This window comes from Ceratotherium simum, chromosome 5 (assembly GCF_057802395.1).
Source record: "Ceratotherium simum simum isolate JZ-2026a chromosome 5, ASM5780239v1, whole genome shotgun sequence".
NCBI classification, from domain to species: Eukaryota; Metazoa; Chordata; class Mammalia; order Perissodactyla; family Rhinocerotidae; genus Ceratotherium; species Ceratotherium simum.
The window spans coordinates 47517985-47537412 of record NC_141904.1 but is presented as its reverse complement, the minus strand read 5'-3'; the positions used below and the strand labels follow the sequence as shown (position 1 = coordinate 47537412).

The 19428-nt window shown below is 48.0% G+C and overlaps 1 protein-coding gene across 1 annotated transcript in view; it reads right to left on the bottom strand.

Moving 5' to 3' along the window:
• The window catches only part of LIMD1 (LIM domain containing 1), a 75437-nt gene that overhangs the window by 31738 nt on the left and 24271 nt on the right, over positions 1-19428 (bottom strand). The window contains exon 2 of the mRNA XM_004419599.3: positions 7553-7654. Within this exon, the coding sequence (XP_004419656.1) occupies positions 7553-7654 (102 nt within the window). The remainder of the gene's footprint in view (positions 1-7552; positions 7655-19428) is intronic.

Below are 19428 nucleotides of genomic sequence, written 5' to 3'. Positions count from 1 at the left end.
ACATACACCATGCAGCCACCTGGACCTGAGTTGGGACCCTAGTCCCCACCACGCACCAGCTGTGTGACCATCCTGAGACTGCACTTCCTCTTGTATAAATGAGGGTGGTTGGGAGGCAAATGAGGGGGCACGGGAGGACAGAGCAAATACTCCACAAACTGGCTCATATTACAACCTGTGCCAGAGGTATAGAAGCACCAAGGGAAATGGTGCGTGCAAAGGAAGTTGTCAGTGACGGGATACAAGAGAGACGAAGTAAGGAGGGAAAGGAAAGCAAAGAGAAGGAAGACGAAAGGGCCAATATTAGTCAGGGGTCTCCCAAGGAACATAACCAATAGGGTGTGTGCGTGTGTAGGAAAAGAGAAATTTATTATAAGGAATTGGCTCACACGATTACGGAGGCTGGCAAGTCCCAAGATCTGCAGTCTGCAAGCTGGAGGCCCAGGAAGAGCCGATGGTGTCGTTCCAGTCCAAACGCAGGAAAAAACTGATGTCCCTGCTCAAGGCAGTCAGGCAGGAGGAAACTCCTCTACACGCCAAAGGGTCAGCCTTTTTGGTCTATTCAGGCCTTCAACTGATTGACTGAGGACTCCCCACATTAGGGAGAGCAATCTGCTTTACTCGTCCACCAACTGCTACTCTCATCTAGAAACACCTGCATAGACACACCCAGAATAATGCTGACCAAACATCTGGGTACCCACAGCCCAGTCAACTTGACACATAAAATTAACCACCACAGGGCCAGAGTTGGGGACAGAACATTTAAGAGAGAAAAGAAGAGATGCTCTTAGAAAGACAAGAGTGCCAAGGAGACCCAAGCAGTGTCTATGATGCCAGAATAAGTTCAGACCCCCATATAAGACCTTATTCCCTAAATCCAGGATTCTGGCTCTGAGACAAGGCACATGGTGCAACATCTTCATGCTAATGAGGGTGTAGCGCCCTCTGGCGTATCAGAGCACCCTCCATTCTCCTCTTAGAATTGAAAAGACAGGCGACACACTGGATACCACTAAGTCTCACCCTTGGTCTAGGATTACTGAGGGAAAAGCATGCAGATTTCCACCCAAACCATGCATGTGCAATATCAGGTGCTTTGAATGCAGACATGGCAATTAATGGTGTAGGTTACACTGGAGTTACTCTCTACCATGTAGCTCAGAAATCTCAGACTCTATTAATGTCATAGGCACGAAGAATCTGATGTTCTCCCACCATCAAGGACTTCATGGCCTCTGACTGGATCAACAAAGGCTGACCTGGGAAACCAAGCCCAGTCCCAATTCCAGTGCACCCAGCAGAACTGGGTTTGCTAGAGATGGACACAGTCCCTTTGATAACACAGCAAGTACAAGTCACCGCTCTTCTCTCTTCCAACCCACACAACCCTTTGCCCAGCTTGTATATCTTGGTTGTTTCCTGATTTCTCCCTCGCCCACTTTGTATCTGCCCACTCTTCCTTTCTCACATTCTTGATCTTCAGCGTTTTCCTTAGATCCAGCTGACTCATTCAGCTCATAAATGCTGAAGATGACGAGAAATATTGGGACAATCAACAGCTCAGAAATTCAGGGATCAAAGGCCTTAAGAAGCAACAGATCTCTAATCCAAGCCCTTAATCCATTTCTCTCCTGTGGGTGCATCCTGCTATTGAATCCTCCCTCCCCTATTCCAAGTCCCAGGCCTCACAACTCAAGAGTGTCCGAAAACCCGGCCTTTGCTGTCACACAGCCCCAAGGCAGCAGCTGAGCCTGAGAAGTCATGGCAAGACACACGTCCAGAGCAGCCTCCTTTCTTAAGCACATTCTAAGCAGAAGTAATTTAATACAGTGGCCAAGAGCAAGGGCTGTGAGTCCACACGGTCCTGGGCTCAAGTGCTGACCGTGCTACCTGACAACGATGTAACCACCCACAAGCCACTGTCTGCTCATCTGTAAAATGAAAATAATACTGTTGAACTCACTAGATTGTCAGGAGGATCCAGTGAGCTACTGGGGGTGGAGGGTGAGGTATGGCCGACAGTAAGCTAGAAAGCTCACCTATAAATGACTTAATATTGTGATGACTGTTTTAAGGAAGCAGGCCTCTTGTGGATTAAAGGAAGACCTCCCTAGTTCACGCTCAACTATTTCAGAATCTGAGCGTTTTCAAAGGCTGGGTTGGCGAGGTGGTTTACAAAGTCAGTGAAAAAGTCAACAAGCTTTCAGAGGCAGGGCTTAGACTTGGTCAGAAAAATAGAAGAGCTGACAAGACCCCTCCTCTACTTCAGATGTGAACCTACTGGTCGGTGAATCTCCAATCGCTGATTTATTCATTAAGAATCTCTGTTCCACAACGCTGGACTTGGTTCTAGTTGTTTTACTTACCTGAAGTAATGAAATGGCACTTTGTTAGTGTTCTATATGCAAGCTTTTCACTAACTCAGACAGACTTTCACCTGATTGGGCCTAAATGTGTGCGATTTCACTATAAAATCCATGCACAATCTTTAACAGGCATGGATGTTTGGTTTTTGGAAGGTGAGATGAGCAATGGCATATATTCTTAGTTTTGTTGTTTTTTCCCTAAGGTTCGGCTGACAGACCACAGTGCCTCCCCCACCCAGGAACACAAGCACTAGGTTACAACGCCCAAGTCACCTGTTCTGGCTTTGACTTGCTCATCCCAGCTCTGTCCCCTGAGTGGACCCCGTCTGGCCCTCGGAGGCCTTCCTCTGAGCTTAGACCAGCACTGGGCACAATTCCCACTGACCTCAGCCTGGCTGCCTCCCAATCCCCACCCCCAGGACCTGGGTACCCTCAGGGCCTATGGGCTTCCGGGGAGGAGAGCACGGGGAATCTCTCATCTAGTCCATCATTTCTCAACTCACGTGGCTGAAAATTAACAGAAGCCAAGAAGGTGGCAAACAGGTCTCACCTGACTCCAGGAGGGAATTTGTTTAGTCTTTACAAAATGAACAAAATCTTACTTTTTGGCCCTGAAAGGGCCCGGAGTGAGGACACAGAGCCTTGCCTTCTTTCTCCCTTACAGTCTACTCTGGAAGGTGCCAAGGAGAGCTCCACTTGACCCCACAAGCCCAGCACACTTTTTCTTCCTTCTCATTCCGCCTCTCTCAAGCCACAGATGGGCGCCAGCTTCTCCTCAGACAGGCCACTTGACACACGGTGGCCAGAGACACAGCGTTTGTGGCCGGCAGCCAAGGTCACACCTGCCCTCTCCACCAACCCTCCCTCCCACTCCACGGTGTGCCAACGGCTTCCTGAGAGCATCCAGCTGGGGACACGGCCACCTCAGGTGGGCAGAGTGGGGAGAAGGGAGATCCACAGCACACATAGCCATGGCAACCAAACACACTCGCTGCCTGAAAGGAGGGAACTTTAACAAGCCACATAAACGCCCACACATCACATGCTGAATGCTTACTTCTGGGAATGAACACCAAGGAAACAATTCAGCAGAGGGAAAAAAAAAACGTGTGCACCAAGACATTCGCTGGGGCTCTATGTAACAACCAGCAAACCCGACACCAGCTAAATGCCATAAAACTGTGGTACAACTCAGACGATTAGTATTAACTGTTAAAATGATTATTATGAAGACTGCAGGAGGTAGATGAACTTCTGACATGTTAAATCAAAAAGGATACAACACTATCTATAGCTATGATCACAACTCGAAAAAATGTGTATAAATTTGGACAAAACCTAGAAAGGAAACCATACTAGTAAAATACCTGTGCTAGAGTAAACGTTAACAGGCTACTGCCTTTAAAATTCTTTGTGGTTGTCATGTTGTTCTCACAACTAAAAATGAACTAAACGTTGTCGCTTCTTGTCAGCGGGTGGGGAAACCCACGTGTCTGTGTAGGGGAACCCGCCAGCGTGCCCTGAGAACTTGCACCATCCACAGGGGCCAAAGTTTGTCTGAGCGGGAGGAACACCTTGTGATCCTCCCAGGAACACAGGAGGATGAGAGGCTCTAAGAGCATCTCCCACTCACCTCCCTAGTTCCCCTAGGGGCCTGTCACAAAATGAGGCAATCTCTCATCTCTGATGCAGTGTAGGCTCTCTGCCCCACCCCCGAGAATAGAGCTGCATCTAGGACTGGCCGCTCAGCATCCCACAACTTGCATCACAGTCATCTGGTCCTTTGTTTCAAGGTCGTCCTTTCTGTTGTGTGGGACAAGGACCCAAGAAGCTGGCACCTTTGGCATGTCCTCCTTTTCGCTGTCCACGAGAATAATAAACTGTCTGAACCTAACAGTGGCTCGTTGTATCTTTACCGGTCAAATCAGTCAGGGCTTGGCCTTGCCTTGTGTGTGTGAGCTTGACAAGATCCCAACATTATTATTTTTTTGTGTGTGTGAGGAAGATCAGCCCTGAGCTAACATCTGATGCCAATCCTCCTCTTTTTGCTGAGGAAGATTGGCCCTGGGCTAACATCCGTGCCCATCTTGCTCTACTTTGGGACGGCGTCTACTGTGGGACGCCGCCACAGCGTGGTTTGACAAGCAGTGCGTCAGTGCGCAACCGGGAGCCAAACCCGCGAACCCTGGGCCGCCGTAGCAGAATGCGCGCGCTTAACCACTGCGCCACTGGGCCGGCCCCTCAACATTATGTTTTAATAAAGCATCAATAAAATCCAAGAAGTGAGTGCATGCATATGCATATGCATATGTGTGTGTACCTACAGAAGTATATCTCTATCTTTGGTGTTTTAAGCTAGATTACCTTCATAAATGAAATAGGAAAACAGAAAACACACACTCACAAACACACACTTCAACCAACCAGAAAAACAGGAACATGCAAAGCTAACCCAGATTAAGAGCCTGGGATTCCTGCACCAGCTCCACTGCTAGGTTTCCAATCTCGAGAAATTCTCTTCCCCGATCTGGGCCCCCATTTTCTCTTCCACTCACGAAGGAGGGGATGGACTGGACGAGCCCAGCCCCAGCTGTGTCGTCTCCCTGGCACCAAGGCTCACAGAGACACACTTGAGGACCTGCAGAGCCAAGACACGGAGCACCCGGGCGCCTCCTTCCACTGAAAGCAGTTACAGGGCAGCAATAAGTTAACTGAACAAAGGCAACTTACTTCTAGTGTCCAACAGAAGCTGCTCAGACACACCTGGGTCTCCAACTGCTCCCTGAGAACAGGGAGGAAGCCCTATGCTTACACACAACAGGAATGTATGCGAGCCCCGCAGCAGACAGGAATGCCGCTGCACTCACAGAGTCCCTGTCTTCATTCCCTCAGCAACTCTGTCTAGGGCCTGGTTTGCTGGCACTGGAGTCAGAGACAGTGTGGCTCACAGTCTCCATGAGAGCACCAACAAGAACGCAGGGCATACCAAACTCAGGAGAAAACGTTCCTTCCTGCTAGGGCAACAGGGAAGGCTTCCGGGAAGAGGCTGCATTTGAGCTGGGTCCTAAAGGCTGGACAGAATTTAAATGTAGGGAGTGAGTGGGGAGAGGAGATTTGAGATTCTAGGGAGCAGTGTGATCAGAGACACGGAAGTGGAAAAGAGAAATTCAGTTTGACTGTGATAAGTTAGTAGGAAGCAATAAGACAGAGACCAGACCACAAGGGCCTTACATCTCAGGCCAAGCAAAAACCCAAACCAGCTCTGTCTTCCTGAAGTGGTTGTGCTTGTCATAATTCGAAGCAAGACAAACTGAACCCATTAAGGAACTAAGAGCTAGTCATGCAGCCACAGGGGGAGCCAACAGACTCATCAACAGGTTTTCTCCCCCCAATAACTTAGTTCAAATGGTAATTGCTTGAGATGAAAAACAGCTTCTACTTAATATTTTCTTTTTTCCTGGAAAATAAGGCAAATATTGAGAAACAGTTGCTGGAGCCAAGAGTCAAAGATAATTTTTAAGAGAAAGTATGATCACAATTCTTGTACAGATAAAACACAATCAAGATTTTATTTAACTCATCAATTAATGAGGACCAATAAGATGTTACAACTGGGGGACTGCAAAGAACCATACATAGATAGGCCATCAGAAATGCTGAAATAAACCTGTTTAATAGATGCAAAACCAAGAGTGGTCGATCTTCACAGGGCCGCAGTCAACTGCATCTCCCGCAGACGCAGTCAGCATGCGAAGGACAAGAATCATGTGCCTTCCCTGGGGATTCTACAAGTGACAGAATGCCACACGGCTCAAAGACAAGGAAAGGCCCAGGGACCCAGAGAATCAATAACCAGACAAGGCCTACACTTTCACTGAGGACATTCAGCAGACATTTTGGTCCGTTTCAAAGTCTTTCACAGGTTGTCCCTACAAAGGTGAGTACCGATCAACAGAGAAACTGTAAACTCGCAGGCAGGTGTTTGACAGGAAATCTCAGGGCCATCGAGGCCTGGCAAGGTAGGGGGCGGGTCCATGCCCACCTGGTCAACTTTAGACTGGGAATCAGAAGGATCTTGGGCTGTACCACAAGCCAGCTGAGAGCAAGTCCCATCTCCTCCCTTCTCTGGGAGCTTCGAAAATGCAGCCTGGCACCAGGCCAGGGTGCTCAGCCCTGACCACACCCAGGAGTCTCCTGAGCCGCTTTAAACAGTACACTTGCCCCACTCTAGAAATTCCACTCCTAGAGCTTCTGATTCTGCTGGTCAGGGTGGGGCTGGGGCATCACCAGCTTTTAAAATCTCCCCAAGTGATTCTAATGAGCAGCTTGGACTGAGAACCACCCAGCCAGATAAGACCCCTTCGTCCCTGACACTGTGGCTTTGTTGTAATGTTTCCTTTTAATTGACAGCTGCTAGCCTCAGTATAGAATTGGAGAACATCAGCGAGACATTTTCCAAAAATGCTCTTCAAAATTAATCTTTGGTAGAGACCATAAAACAAGTACAATTCACGACTTGGTCAGACTTGGCAAACATCCCACAATGTGTTAGAATCTTCCACTGTGGCTGCCATCAATTCAATGAGCAGCTTGCTGAGCTGAGCACAGGCCTGGTCTCCTAATTTGCTGCTCTAGTCATAATGCGCCTACCAAAGTAGAAAGATGCCCACAGCTGTGTGTGTGCTGATAGGCAATGACACATGTGCAGTGTGCATACACACTGGCATTCATGCACACACTCACACTTCACACTCATAGAGCAGCCTCCAAATCAAAGATTGGGGTCAAAGTGTTATAAAGGGGCCCAGCTTCACAATGGGGTAACTGACTGATTAATTACCTTTTAAAAGGTTGGCTGGTCCCCACAGTGGGGAGATAACTAACAATAGGGCAGTCCCAGCGCCTCCCCTCCAGCTCTTCTGAGACCTCTGATAAACCTGATTGGGCCACTTTGAAGCCACTCAACTTATCCCTGAAGTCTGCCCCAGGCAATCTCTGGTGCTGTGATAAGTCCCCTTACCCTGATGGCCTTGTATCGGTGCTCTAAAGGACACCGGCCTGCCTTTCTGTGGGACCACGGAGGGCGGAGGGCCAAGAGTTTCCAGGAAGGATGCTCTTCCCTCTCGTCCCTTTCTCGGTCCCCGTGATCCTTACCCCGCCCCCCAACACACACACACACTTACTGCAGGCCGCACAGGTGAAGCACGCATCATGGTAGAGGTTCCCCATGGCCTGGCAGGCCTGGCCGGCCCCAAACACCCCTTTGCTGCATTTCACACAGGCTCCTGCAAGGGAAAAACACAGCAGTGAGTCAGGAGGGAACAGTGGAAACTGAGTCATAAAAAACCCAATGAACAAAGGGAGATACTCATCCCTCTCCATAACCAGCCCTTTCAACTGCAGGAAACAACCTCCAGGCTCGACTTCAGGCCCCCACTCTCCCGCCCCACCCTGCCCTCCACACTGGCATGCTAGTGTTAGATATCTCCTCTTTGTCAACCTACTTCCCTGCCCAAAGCTTTCAAAGGCTCCACTGTCTATAAGACAATGTCCACAAAGCTGCACCGTGATCACAATATCCCAAGCACGCAGATCAGGCAATTTCAGCTAAACTATTTCCTTTAATTCTCAGTAGGAACCACCAACTAGGATTTACTATCTTCACTTTTTACAAAAAGTATCAGGCCCCCAGCCCCAGGTCTGTCAGACTGCAGTCAGTGCTCTTCCTTGCCCCCTTCTCCAAGCCCCTCACCTCCAAACAACCCCTCTGGGTCTCAGCTCCCAGCCTTTGCTCCTGGGATCCCCTGCCTGGCACCCTACGCCCACCCTCCTGTCCCTTCAAGTCCTCCAGGCCTTCCTCTGGACCTTCTCCACCACAACTCCCTCCCCTCCCTGGCCCTCTGGCTCTGAAGGCAACACGATGAACCAGAAGTTAAAGGGCCAGGTTCTAACCTTGAGCCTCCCACCCACTCGCTTCCCACATGATTTCAGTTAACCTGGTAAGTTCTCTGCACATCAGTTCCTTAATTGGGAAAAAGAGGTGAGTTCCACCTGCCCTGCATGTTCCCAGGAGCAGCAGTAAAGGCTGCCTGTGAACCAAAATGTTCTGACGAGTTCATCCGCCTCAGCCACAGAGTGCCCGTCAGAAGACCTGGTCTTGAACTATAACTCCATAATGTACAAGCTATGTGACTAGGGCAGATTACTTAAACTCTCTGATGTCTGGCTTCTTACCTATAAAATGAGGGTAATGGCAGCCCCCTTATAGGGTTACTGTGAGAGAACACATGAAGAGTGCCTAGCCAGGGCCCCTCATTTGGTAAATGCTCAATAAACAGGAACATAAGTAAGGATGATTATAATGTTACTGCATTCAGTGAGAAGTTGCTTCAACATAAAATGAGCTGTTTAAGAAGTTACAGGCCTCCCAGGATCTCTCCCTGAGCATAAACTGGAAGTCTCTCTGTCTAGACCAACCTAGAATCTCTGCTGCAACAGCCCAGGCTCTGGGCCGGTCCACATAAAGGAGGCCTTTGAGTCTCCCTTCCAAAGAACTGTCTGTGATAGTCAGATGAAAACATCACAATTATGTAAATAATGCATAAGATAAAAACTAATTCAGGAAGGAAATATACCAAATGTAAAAAGTGGTTTCTTCAGGTTGTAAAATTTTGGCTAGTTTTACTTCTTGGTATTTTCTGTATTTAAAAAAAATCTTACAAGAGCAGGCATTACTTTATAGCTGAAAAAAGTCTGATCTCAAAAAAGTGAATGTTTAAATATATTGTATAACGTTAAAATTTTTGAAAACAATTTTATTTATATATATAATTGATTTTTCAAACATTTTAACGTATATAAAGAGCTCCCCAAGCGTCCAACAGGGTAACCAGCTCGAGTCCTTGGTCAGCAGGGGCTCAGCATCCTTTCCTAACTCTGGTTCCAATCTGCCAGGCTGGTCTCAGGCTGCAAATCCCCAGCCTTCTGCCTATGGGGTAGAAAGCTCTGTTTTCAGAGTTCTTATCATTTCAAGTGGATAAACTGCATGACCTCCAAAGGAAGTCCAAGCTAACACATCCTTCATGAAATGTGCCCACACCACCCACACCAACCACAGTGGGTTCACAGAGGACACACCAAGCCAGGGGCCCTCAAACCGCTTCCAAAACTTCCTTAGGAAGCAGGTGAGGCCATCTGTAGGAACAGTATGGTGTCAGCCAAGAAAACTGGCTGTTGGGGGAATGTGTTTATGGAAAGCTCTAGAGAACACAAGCAAGGGTTATTTGTAGTTCTTCTGTTTCAACATTTTATTATGAAAATTTTCAAACATGCAGAAAAGTTGAAAGATCATACATGGAACACCCATACGCCCACCACCACAATTCTACAATTGTTGACATCTTGCTGTCCATCCCTCAATTGATCCAACAATCCATTTTATTTCCGATGCATTTCAAAGTAAGGTGCAGACAGCAGTCCACTTCACCCTAAACACTTCAGCCTGTATATCACTAACGAGTTCATTATTTGCTTAGTTATTTTTGTCAAGAAAAAATTCACAAACAGCGAAATGCACAAATTATAAGTCTACCATCCAATGAGTTTGACAAATGCCCTATGTAATGCAAACCCAGATCAAGATACAGAATATTTCCAACACCTCAGTAAGTTCCCCAATGCCCTTCCCTTCCATCTTCTCTTTAATGGGTATGAACTTCCTTGTATGTGCCTGTATGCATGCGTGTGTGTGCTTGCATGTATGTGTGTATGCGTGCATGTGTGTGTGTAGGATGCAACTACTGGAAAGCTGGTATTTCTGTACCTAGCAAACAGAAAAGTTAATAGAGTGCCCCCATCACTATGAAATTGAAAATGTCAAGGAATTCAGAGGCATCAGCATTTCTTTTTGTCTGATTATTTCATATACAACTTAGGCTGCTCTTAAGTGAAGAAATATATCAATTCTGGGCAAAATGCATTTCTTTGTTGGCATTCCCAGAGCTGTGCCCAGCTAGCAGGGAGGCGGTGAAGACGGCAGTGATCTACCATGATCACTTCTCTTCAAGGCTCATTTTAGCAGGCTCATCACTCTAGAAACCAATGGTACTGATGGCTGCTGCTGGGAGCCAGAGGACTTGCCACCGGAGCAGGCCGGGCCAGGTGGCCTGAGCCTTGCACCTCCCAAATACAGGCCCAGGCCACGCATTTGGGAGCACGTGGACGTGGAAGCAATGGCGTTGGCATGTTCACCACTGGACACGTCACATGCTGTGGCAGGTTACAGGTTACCTGGGCACTGTCTGCCTCTCAGTGAACTGGGAGTGCCTTCATGGGGCCATATCCTAACTATGGCCTTGGCAAGTGTTCAATGGAGAACTGGTTAATTGAATCACTTCCCATGTAGCTCCACACACAGCCCTTTCCTCTTCTCCTCTTCCCTGGCCCTCACCCCCTGGTACCTGGAGTACACATGTCTGCCCCCAAAGTAAGCACCTTTTACAGAGGTTCAGAGTCTTATTCATCTCTGAACACCCTGAGCCACTGACAAAGTACACTTGGTACGCCCTTAACAAACATATATAAAAAAGAGAAATGGATTACACGGACATCTGCTGAGCATAATTCAAATGGCATAATTCAAATGTGATGATGAGGAAAAACGCTCTCTAAAAGATGTCAAGTATCAGGCAATGGCAAGGTATTAATTATACTATTTGGCGATTCCAAGGTCCACTTCCAGACCCACCATCCCAAGTCCCTGGGGTTGACCTCTAAATCTTTACAACAGCAACACAGGCTGCTTTCTCAGGCCACAACCAAAGCAGACTGGATGGAAGTCAAAGCACACAAATATAACTCTGCTCATGAACATGGAACAAAACCACCCAAAGGCAGCATCACTTCGTCCCTGTTAATCACCGTGGCCTCTTCGCTTAACTCACCCTAGAAATGTCAGCTGCAAAGAGCAGAGGAGCAGTGAGACTCAACAGCATGGCAGCCCTTTCACCTGTCCACAGGGTGAACGCAGGAAGAGGGCCAGCCTTCGGGATGGCTCACCGAGGAGGAAAGGCGAGATGAATCTCCTGAGTCAGCGGGATGCTGCTGACTCACAATGAAGACGTGAACTCCTCTCGTTTGGGTTTGGGGAATGAATCAGACAACCTCACCCACTCCTTCTCGTACAGCGAATGGCAGGATAGACAGCGTCTTCCAGTGGACGCTGACCACTGCGCAGGCCTCCCTGGGCTTCCTGCGACTTCCTTTCTCGAGGTCAGGCCTTCCTCCGCTCCCTGCGCCCGGCAGAGCGACACTCTCCTGGTTTCCTCTTGTCTGAGGCTGTGACCTACTGCCTTCAGCCTCCCGCTCACTCTCTTACTCCTGCAGCTCAAGTCCTTCGGCTGCTGAGAGCCTCTCACCACTCTGACCATCTAGCATAGATACAAAGCAAGGAAGGAAGCCACGTGTGTTCTGAACCAGCAGTCATGGAGTGAGGGTGATCCCCTAAGAAGCCAAGTAGGTAGGAAAATAGTTCATCCTTGTGGCTCAGGGTAAATGGACAGAAAAGTACTTCACGGACAGGATCTAGTCTTTCTTTAGTAGGGGAAAAAACAAACAAAGTCAGTTTCATATTGTAGGAAATAATGTACATACAAGACCCTAGGCTGGGAGTTTTCATCCAGCGAAGGAGCTGCTGCTATCTCCTTTCTCAACCCAAGTTCTAGAAAGGTGCTGTAACTTGCTGAAGGTCACACGGCTGGTAGGTTTGAGAGATGGAATCTGAGCCCAGGTTCTAACTCAAATGTCCTGTTATCCCTGTCTGGTTGGCAGCTGTGGCTACTGCTGCCACACACAGAAAGAGGGGGGCTGCTTCCTCACTCCTCAATATACCACCTGCTCAGGGATTCAGACCCAAGACCAGCCCTGTCCCAGATCTCCTACTGACCACCCCGGCCCGCCTCACACTCTGCCCCATCCCACACACACAGGTCGTCTTTCTGCCTGGGACCTCAACCACAAGGGCTCCCCGACATGGACCCTCAGCTCCTCCTGCCCTTCTGCAGGGCCACTGCAGCTGAAGCATTCACCCTACAAATGCTTCTCTATCACTCACTCAGAGCCAGGCTTTCTCCAGATGCTGGCAATAGGATGGTGAGTAAGGCGACCACACTCTGGCCCTGCCCTCATGGAATGGTCATCCAAGGAGCCAGGCGACCAGAATCTGCCACCGCTGATAGGTGAGCTGCCCAATCTCACCTAGAGTCCTGCCCTGTAAGTTCACTAAATGGCAGGGCTGAGGAGAGGCTCAGGCCTGTGAAGTAATAAGAAACATATATATGGGTCTTTGCCCCAGTTCCTGACACAGAGCTCCTAAATCCCCTGGAATTTCCTGGGCAATGGGAGTGTCCCTTGTTCTAATGAGGCAACTCTTGGTGGGCTCCTAGAAGAGAGCTGTTCACTAGAAAGACCAAACAATGATTATAAGCTTGGAACTTTCAGCCCCACCCCCATCCTCCAAAGAAGGGAAAGGCACGGGAAATGAGTTAATAATCCATCATGCCTACGAGGTGAAGCCTCCCTAAAAATCCCCAAAGTATGGGGTTCAGAGAGCTTCCAGGCGGGTGAACACATCCATGTGTCAGGGGGGTGATACACCCCAATTCCACGGGGACAGAAGCTCCTGCGCTTGGGACCCTTCTGGACCTCGCCCTACATATCTCTTCATCTGGCTTTTCATCTGTATCCTTTATCATATCCTATATAATAAACTGGAAACATAAGTGTTTCCCTGAGTTCTGTGAGCCATTATAGCAAATTATCAAACCCGAGGAGGGGGTCATGGGAACTCTGTTTATAGCTAGTTGACGAGAAGTGCAGGTGACAACCCGGACTTGGCGATCGGCATCTGAAGTGGGGGGAGACAGCCTTTGAGACTGAGCCCTCGACCTGTGGGGTCTGAGCTAACTCCAATTAATGTAGGAATTGAACTGAATTTTAGGACACCAGCTGGTGTCGGAGAATTGGTAGGTGTAGAGAAAATCCACACGTCCAGTGTCAGAAGTGTTGAGAGTGAGCGGTCATAGCACAGGGATGAAGGAGAAGTGAGTTCTTCTGAGACAGGGCTCAACAAGAAGAAGGGCTATGAAACACCCTCTGCTTTCATGTGGCCCTTTAGCTACAGGATTTTAAAGAAATGCCCAACAGAGGAAAGTAAGAAAATGTCATCACATATTGCTATAATAATCCGAGCTCAAAAACCAGGAGGAAAGTGAGGAAAAGAAGGCATTAAACTTTTAGGAGAAGAGAGGAAGGGATATGCATTTTTTTCCCTGCAGTTAGACTAACTGTCCGTTAATCCATTCCCCAAAATCTAGCCAGAGTGATATTTTTTTAAACAGCTTTAACGAGGTATAAGTGACATAAAGTAAACTGCACATATTTAAAGTGTACAATTTGATAAGTTTTTACATTTCTATGCACCAGTGAAATCATCACCACAATCAAGACAGAGAACACATCCACCGTCCCCAAAGACTTCACATCTCCCCACGCCTTTTTTAATCCCTCCCTTCCTTTCTCCTCACTTCCCCAGGCAACCACTGATCTGCTCTCTGTCATCACAGATTCATTTGTATTTTCTAGAGGTTATATAAAGGGACTCTAGACTACGTACTCTTTTTTAACGGGTTTCTTCCACTCAGCATAATTATTTTGAGATTCATCCATGCTGCTGCATGTACCAAGAATTCATTCCTTTTCATTGCTGAGTAGTATTTCATTGTATAGCAGGACCACAATTTGTTTATCCACTCACCTGTTGAGGGACATATGAATTGTTTCTAGTTTGGGACTGTTACAAATAAAGATGCTCGCGTACAAGTGTTTGTATAGACGTATATTTCCTTTTCTCTCGGGTAAAGACCTAAGTAGGAGTGGAATGGCTGGGTCTTATGCTAAGTGTATGTTTAACTGTTTTCCAAAGAAATTCTAACATCTTACAACCCCACCAGCGGTTTATTAGAGTTCTAATTTCTCCTCAACCTTGCCAACACGTGGAATGACAGTCTTTTTTCAATTTTATCCATTTAATAAGTGCACAGTAGTATCTCACTGTGGTTTTAACTTTCACTTTTCTAGCGATTAATGATGTTGTGCCTGAGCAACTTTTCATGTGCTTATTTACCATCCTATATCTTCTTTGGTGAAGTGTCTGTTCAGAGCTTCTGCCCATCTTTTTCTTTCTGTTGAGTTATGAGAATTTCTTATATATTCAGGATAACAAGGCCTTCATCAGATATATGCTTTGTAAAGATTTTGCTAGAGTCCTATAAACTCCAGCTGCCTTAGTCTCACTGGACTCGCAGCTGCATTTCAACTCCAGGAGTCTACCAGGCTCTGCCTCACTTCTCCCTCCCTGTGCCACAGCCTAGAACTCTCAAGGCGAGAAGCTGCAGCAATCAGAGGGCTCGCCTCGTGTACTTCCCATCTCTCAAGGATCACCGTCCTTTGTTGCCTGATGTCCAGTATCTTGAAAGCCTTTGGTTCATACATTTTGTCTGGTTTTTGTTTTTTTGGTTGTCGTTTTTTGGTTGTTTCAGGCAGGAGGTTAATCCGGTCTCTGTTACTCTATCTTTAGAATGGGCATGATTAAGCATCATCTGTGCCAACCTCTGTGCTACACAATTTATATGTTTCTTCATTTAACAACAATCCTACAAAACCGGTATTATCATCATTTTACAGATGAAGAAACTGAAGCTCAGAGATTAAGTAGAATGCCCAAAGTCAGGCTGACTCTGCACCCATGTCCTTTCCAGTCCACCCCACTGCTTTCATAAGAGGGGCTGAGGGAGAAAGGGGGAAGAAAAGGTCCCAGGGGCTCAAAACAACAGTTTCACACTTTTGAGCATCAGCAAATCCATAAATACCAGCTCAGCGGCGGGAGCAGAGCCCTTTCTTGGCTGCAGCTCTGCGATGGAGGCCACGCCTGTCCCTCCTCCCACCAGAGATGTGGCCTGGGGGTCCTGAGCATGGAGGGACCCCAGCCCAGGGCCTCTGCTTCACAGGATTACCTGGGAAGCTTGGGGAACTGGGTGGGTTTTTTTTTTTTTGTTTTTGTTTTTTAAAGATTTTATTTATTTATTTTTCCCCCAAAGCCCCAGTACATAGTTGTCTGTCATAGCTGCACATCCTTCTAGTTGCTGTATGTGGGATGCGGCCTCAGCATGGCTGGAGGAGTGGTGCCTCAGTGCGCACCCGGGATCCGAACCCGGGCCGCCGGCAGCGAAGCGCACGCACTTAACCGCTAAGCCACGGGGCCGGCCCTGGGTGGGTTTTTGATCATTAATAATCAGTAGACTAGGATGGGGATTCTTTTTTTTTTTTGGTTTATTTCTTTCTGGCACTTTTTAAAGTAGAATTTATTTTTTAGAGCAGTTTTAGGTTCACAGCAAAATTGAGTGAAAGGTACAGAGAATTCCCACATACCCCTGCCCCCACACACCCACATCCTACCCCATTATCAACATCTCCCACCAGAGTGGTACATTTGTTACAATCGATAAACATACACAGTCACACCATTATCAACCAAAGTCCATAGTTTACATGAAGGTTCACTCTTCGTGTTGTACATTCCAGGGGTTTGAACAAATGTATAATGACATGTATCCACCATTGTAGTATCATACAGAGTATTTTCACTGCCCTAAAATTTCTTTGTGCTCTGCCTGTTCATCCATTCCGCCTAACCCCTGGCAACCACTGATCTTTTTACTATCTCCATCATTTTGCCTTTTCCAGAATGTCATATAGTTGGAATCATATAGCATGTAGCCTTTTCAGATTGGCTTCTCTCACTCAGTAATATGGATTTAAGTTTCTTCCATGTCTTTTCATGGCTTAATAGCTCATTTCTTTTTAGCACTGAATAATATTCCATTGTCGGGATGTACAGCTTATTTCTCCATTCACCTACTGAAGGACATTTTGATTGCTTCCAAGTTTTGGCAATTATGGATATAGCTGCTACAAACAGCCATGTGCAGGTTTTTGTGTGGACATAAGTTTTCAACTCATTTGGGTAACTATCAAGGACTATGACTGCTGGGTCATATGGTAAGAGTATGTTTAGTTTTGTAAGAAACTGCCAAACTGTCTTCCGAAGTGGCTGTACGGGATTCTTTTAAAAATCATAATATTCCCACAGGAAAGGGCAAGGACTAGCAACAGCTTCCTGTTTTAAAAGATGCACAACAGAAGGCCAAGAGCCCCCCAAGGATCATTCAAACACTTCCCTACCTCTCTGCCGCTCATGGTTTTCTGCCCCGTAGGGCTGGCAGTACACGTCTCCTCTCATCTATCAAAAAATAAGCTGGCTGAGGGCAGGCGCCTGGCTGTATATATTAGTGTCCCCATAGGCAGAAGGAAAGCAGAGTGCCTCACACACAGCAGGTCCCAAATAAGCACTGAATGCATTCAAAAGCCAGTTGGGGGAGGGGAGGGTGCTCTACGTTCAGGAGAAGGGAAGGGAAGGCACAGAGACAGGAAAGCCAGAGGCACATGCACAACTGTGGGATAATGAAGGTGACAGCAATGAGCCAGCTGGACTGGAGGGAGAAGGGACTGGACACAGACTCTAGAGGGGACCCCTGAACCCGGAGGTGAGTGGGGTGTTGGGGAAGAAGGACAGGAGAAGAGAGACTCTGTACACCTAGGGCAGCAGGCAGGGCTTAAAAGGGGCTGCAGAGTTTCCAAGAGGGCCAAGGCTTCCTCCTGAGAGGCTCTAAGACTGTCACTGACTGATGTGGCCCAGGCCTGCTGGAGCCACTCCCACGCAGAACCTTCTGGAAGATAGGGACCCTACCTCACACTCAAATTGTCTCTCCCAGGTTGACGGGCTCTCACCCGCGAGGCTACGTTGGACAGGCCAGGGCCTTGGGCAGTTGTCCAGAGCTTTATTTATACACAGTCTTCCATGAGATAGAAAAAAAAAACTGAGTACCAATGACAAACAGCCCTAACACTATGTGTAACGGAACATCCTTTAGCAGGGGCCGGCCCAGTGGCACAGCGGTTAAGTGCACGCGCTCCACTTCAGCAGCCAGGGGTTCGCAGGTTCAGATCCCAGGCGCGCACCGACACACCGCTTGTCAAGCCATGCTGTGGCGGTGTCTCACATAAAGTAGAGGAAGGTGGGCACAGATGTCAGCCCAGGGCCAGTCTTCCTCAGCAAAAAAAGAGGAGGGCTGGCATCGGATGTTAGCTCAGGGCTGATCTTCCTCATAAAAAAAAAAAGAGGCCAAAGCAATATAACAGGCCTTACTATGAGCATTTCAATTCACCAGGAGTGAACAAAAAGTTTTCCTATTAAGAGAATCTGACATTTTATTATTACTGTTGTCTTCAGCACCGTCGCTGTTGTTTCAGCTCCATATTAATGGCACTGGTGAAACATAATTCAGGCTGGCCTAACTTTCTGTGCACAAAGTGGTTTTCAAATTGCTTAAAGGGGGAGAAACTTTTCTCAAAAAAAGTATCAGTGGAACCTCAAATATATGTGACAGACAAAAGGGAAACCACTATGGTTTAGGGTGCGACAAAGCCCACTCTGCCTCCTGGAATGTCCCGGCCCCCTGCAGCAGTTCCAGGAAGACGATTTGAGAATAACACAGCGTAACTGATCGAATGCAGACACCACCCAGCCTGGCCCGGGCAGCGTCCCCTGTGAAATGTTATCCCAAATTGGTATTAAATTATTATATTGGACATACACCCAAAGCCAAACAACAAATTTGGTTCAGGGCCACGTCACCTCCCCCACTCCCTTGCCAAGGCAGAATTTACCAACAAAGAGGCCAGCAAAGCAGCCTTGGTGTGAGGTTTGGCTACAGAATTCCTGCCTCCTTCCTGAGGACAGCCGGGCTGAGGACCCGGGAGCTCTCCTTCCACGGAACCCACAGACAACCCAGGTGATAACAGAGCCAGCTTCTTTTGTTGTTATGAAAAGGTTTGAAATAAAAAGGCCCCATCAGGCTAGCGAATCGGTGTGGCCCTGTGCCCCCCAGCTCACACCTCAGCCTCGTCCAGGTGACCGCTCCTCTCTCAGGCCTCTCAGAGCTGTCCCCCACCTGCACTGGACATCAGAAAGCTCTGCCCGGAGGCTACACATCACATGGGATCACACAGCCAGGAACCACCTACTGTGCTGAAAGGGGGCTGAGGAAAGGGTCAGGGCATCCTGTCAAGGTTTGGGGGGCTCTGGAAGGGGGCAGGTCTGCCCGGAGCATATCTGAATGAATTATTCCAGACACAAGTTGAGCAAGGCTTTTTCTCAGCTGAAGATTGCAGCCTGTGGACCTGGGCAGCTCTGGGAGACAACAGGTTCTGGAAGAGGGGCCAAGCGTTTGGGGCAGAGCTGGACCAACGACCCCAGCAACAGCCCTCCTCCTAGCCACACTATAAGCTCTCACAAAAACCCGGGAGGCAGTGGGAGCTGGGCTCCTGACTCACATGCAGATGGCCGCTTCTCCAGTCTGGCTGCACGGATCAATGTAGACGCCCACCATGACCTCCAGAGACTCTGGTTCCAGTGTCAGGGCAGGGCCGAAGTGCCTCAGGTGATTCTAAGGTGCAGCCAAGGCTGAGAACCATGGATGTAGATAATGCAACAAACCACATCCTACCTGGCCCCCTGGGCATGCTTCTGCCCTCTCTCCACTCACCCTGTAGTTCCTGAGTCAAGGGGGAAACACTCACCAAGCCACAAAGGAAGTATTTAAGGCCATTCTGGGCTATGGAGTCATTGCACCGGTCTCCTTTCTTCACTTAGAAAGCTGCTCAAAACCAACGATGGCTTCACTTCATATGGCTTCACTTCATCGTAGTGGGAAAGGAAGTCACTACGGCAATTTCCCAATCACTGTAAGCTAGGGCTGGCCTCAGCCAGACTACCTGCAGGTTCACCTCTGCCCCAGGACACTCCCATTCTCTGCCTTGAATCATTCCCTGCCCTCCACCCTCCAAAGGGAAAAAGAGTTCAAGGTATTCCTGAGCAAGCCCT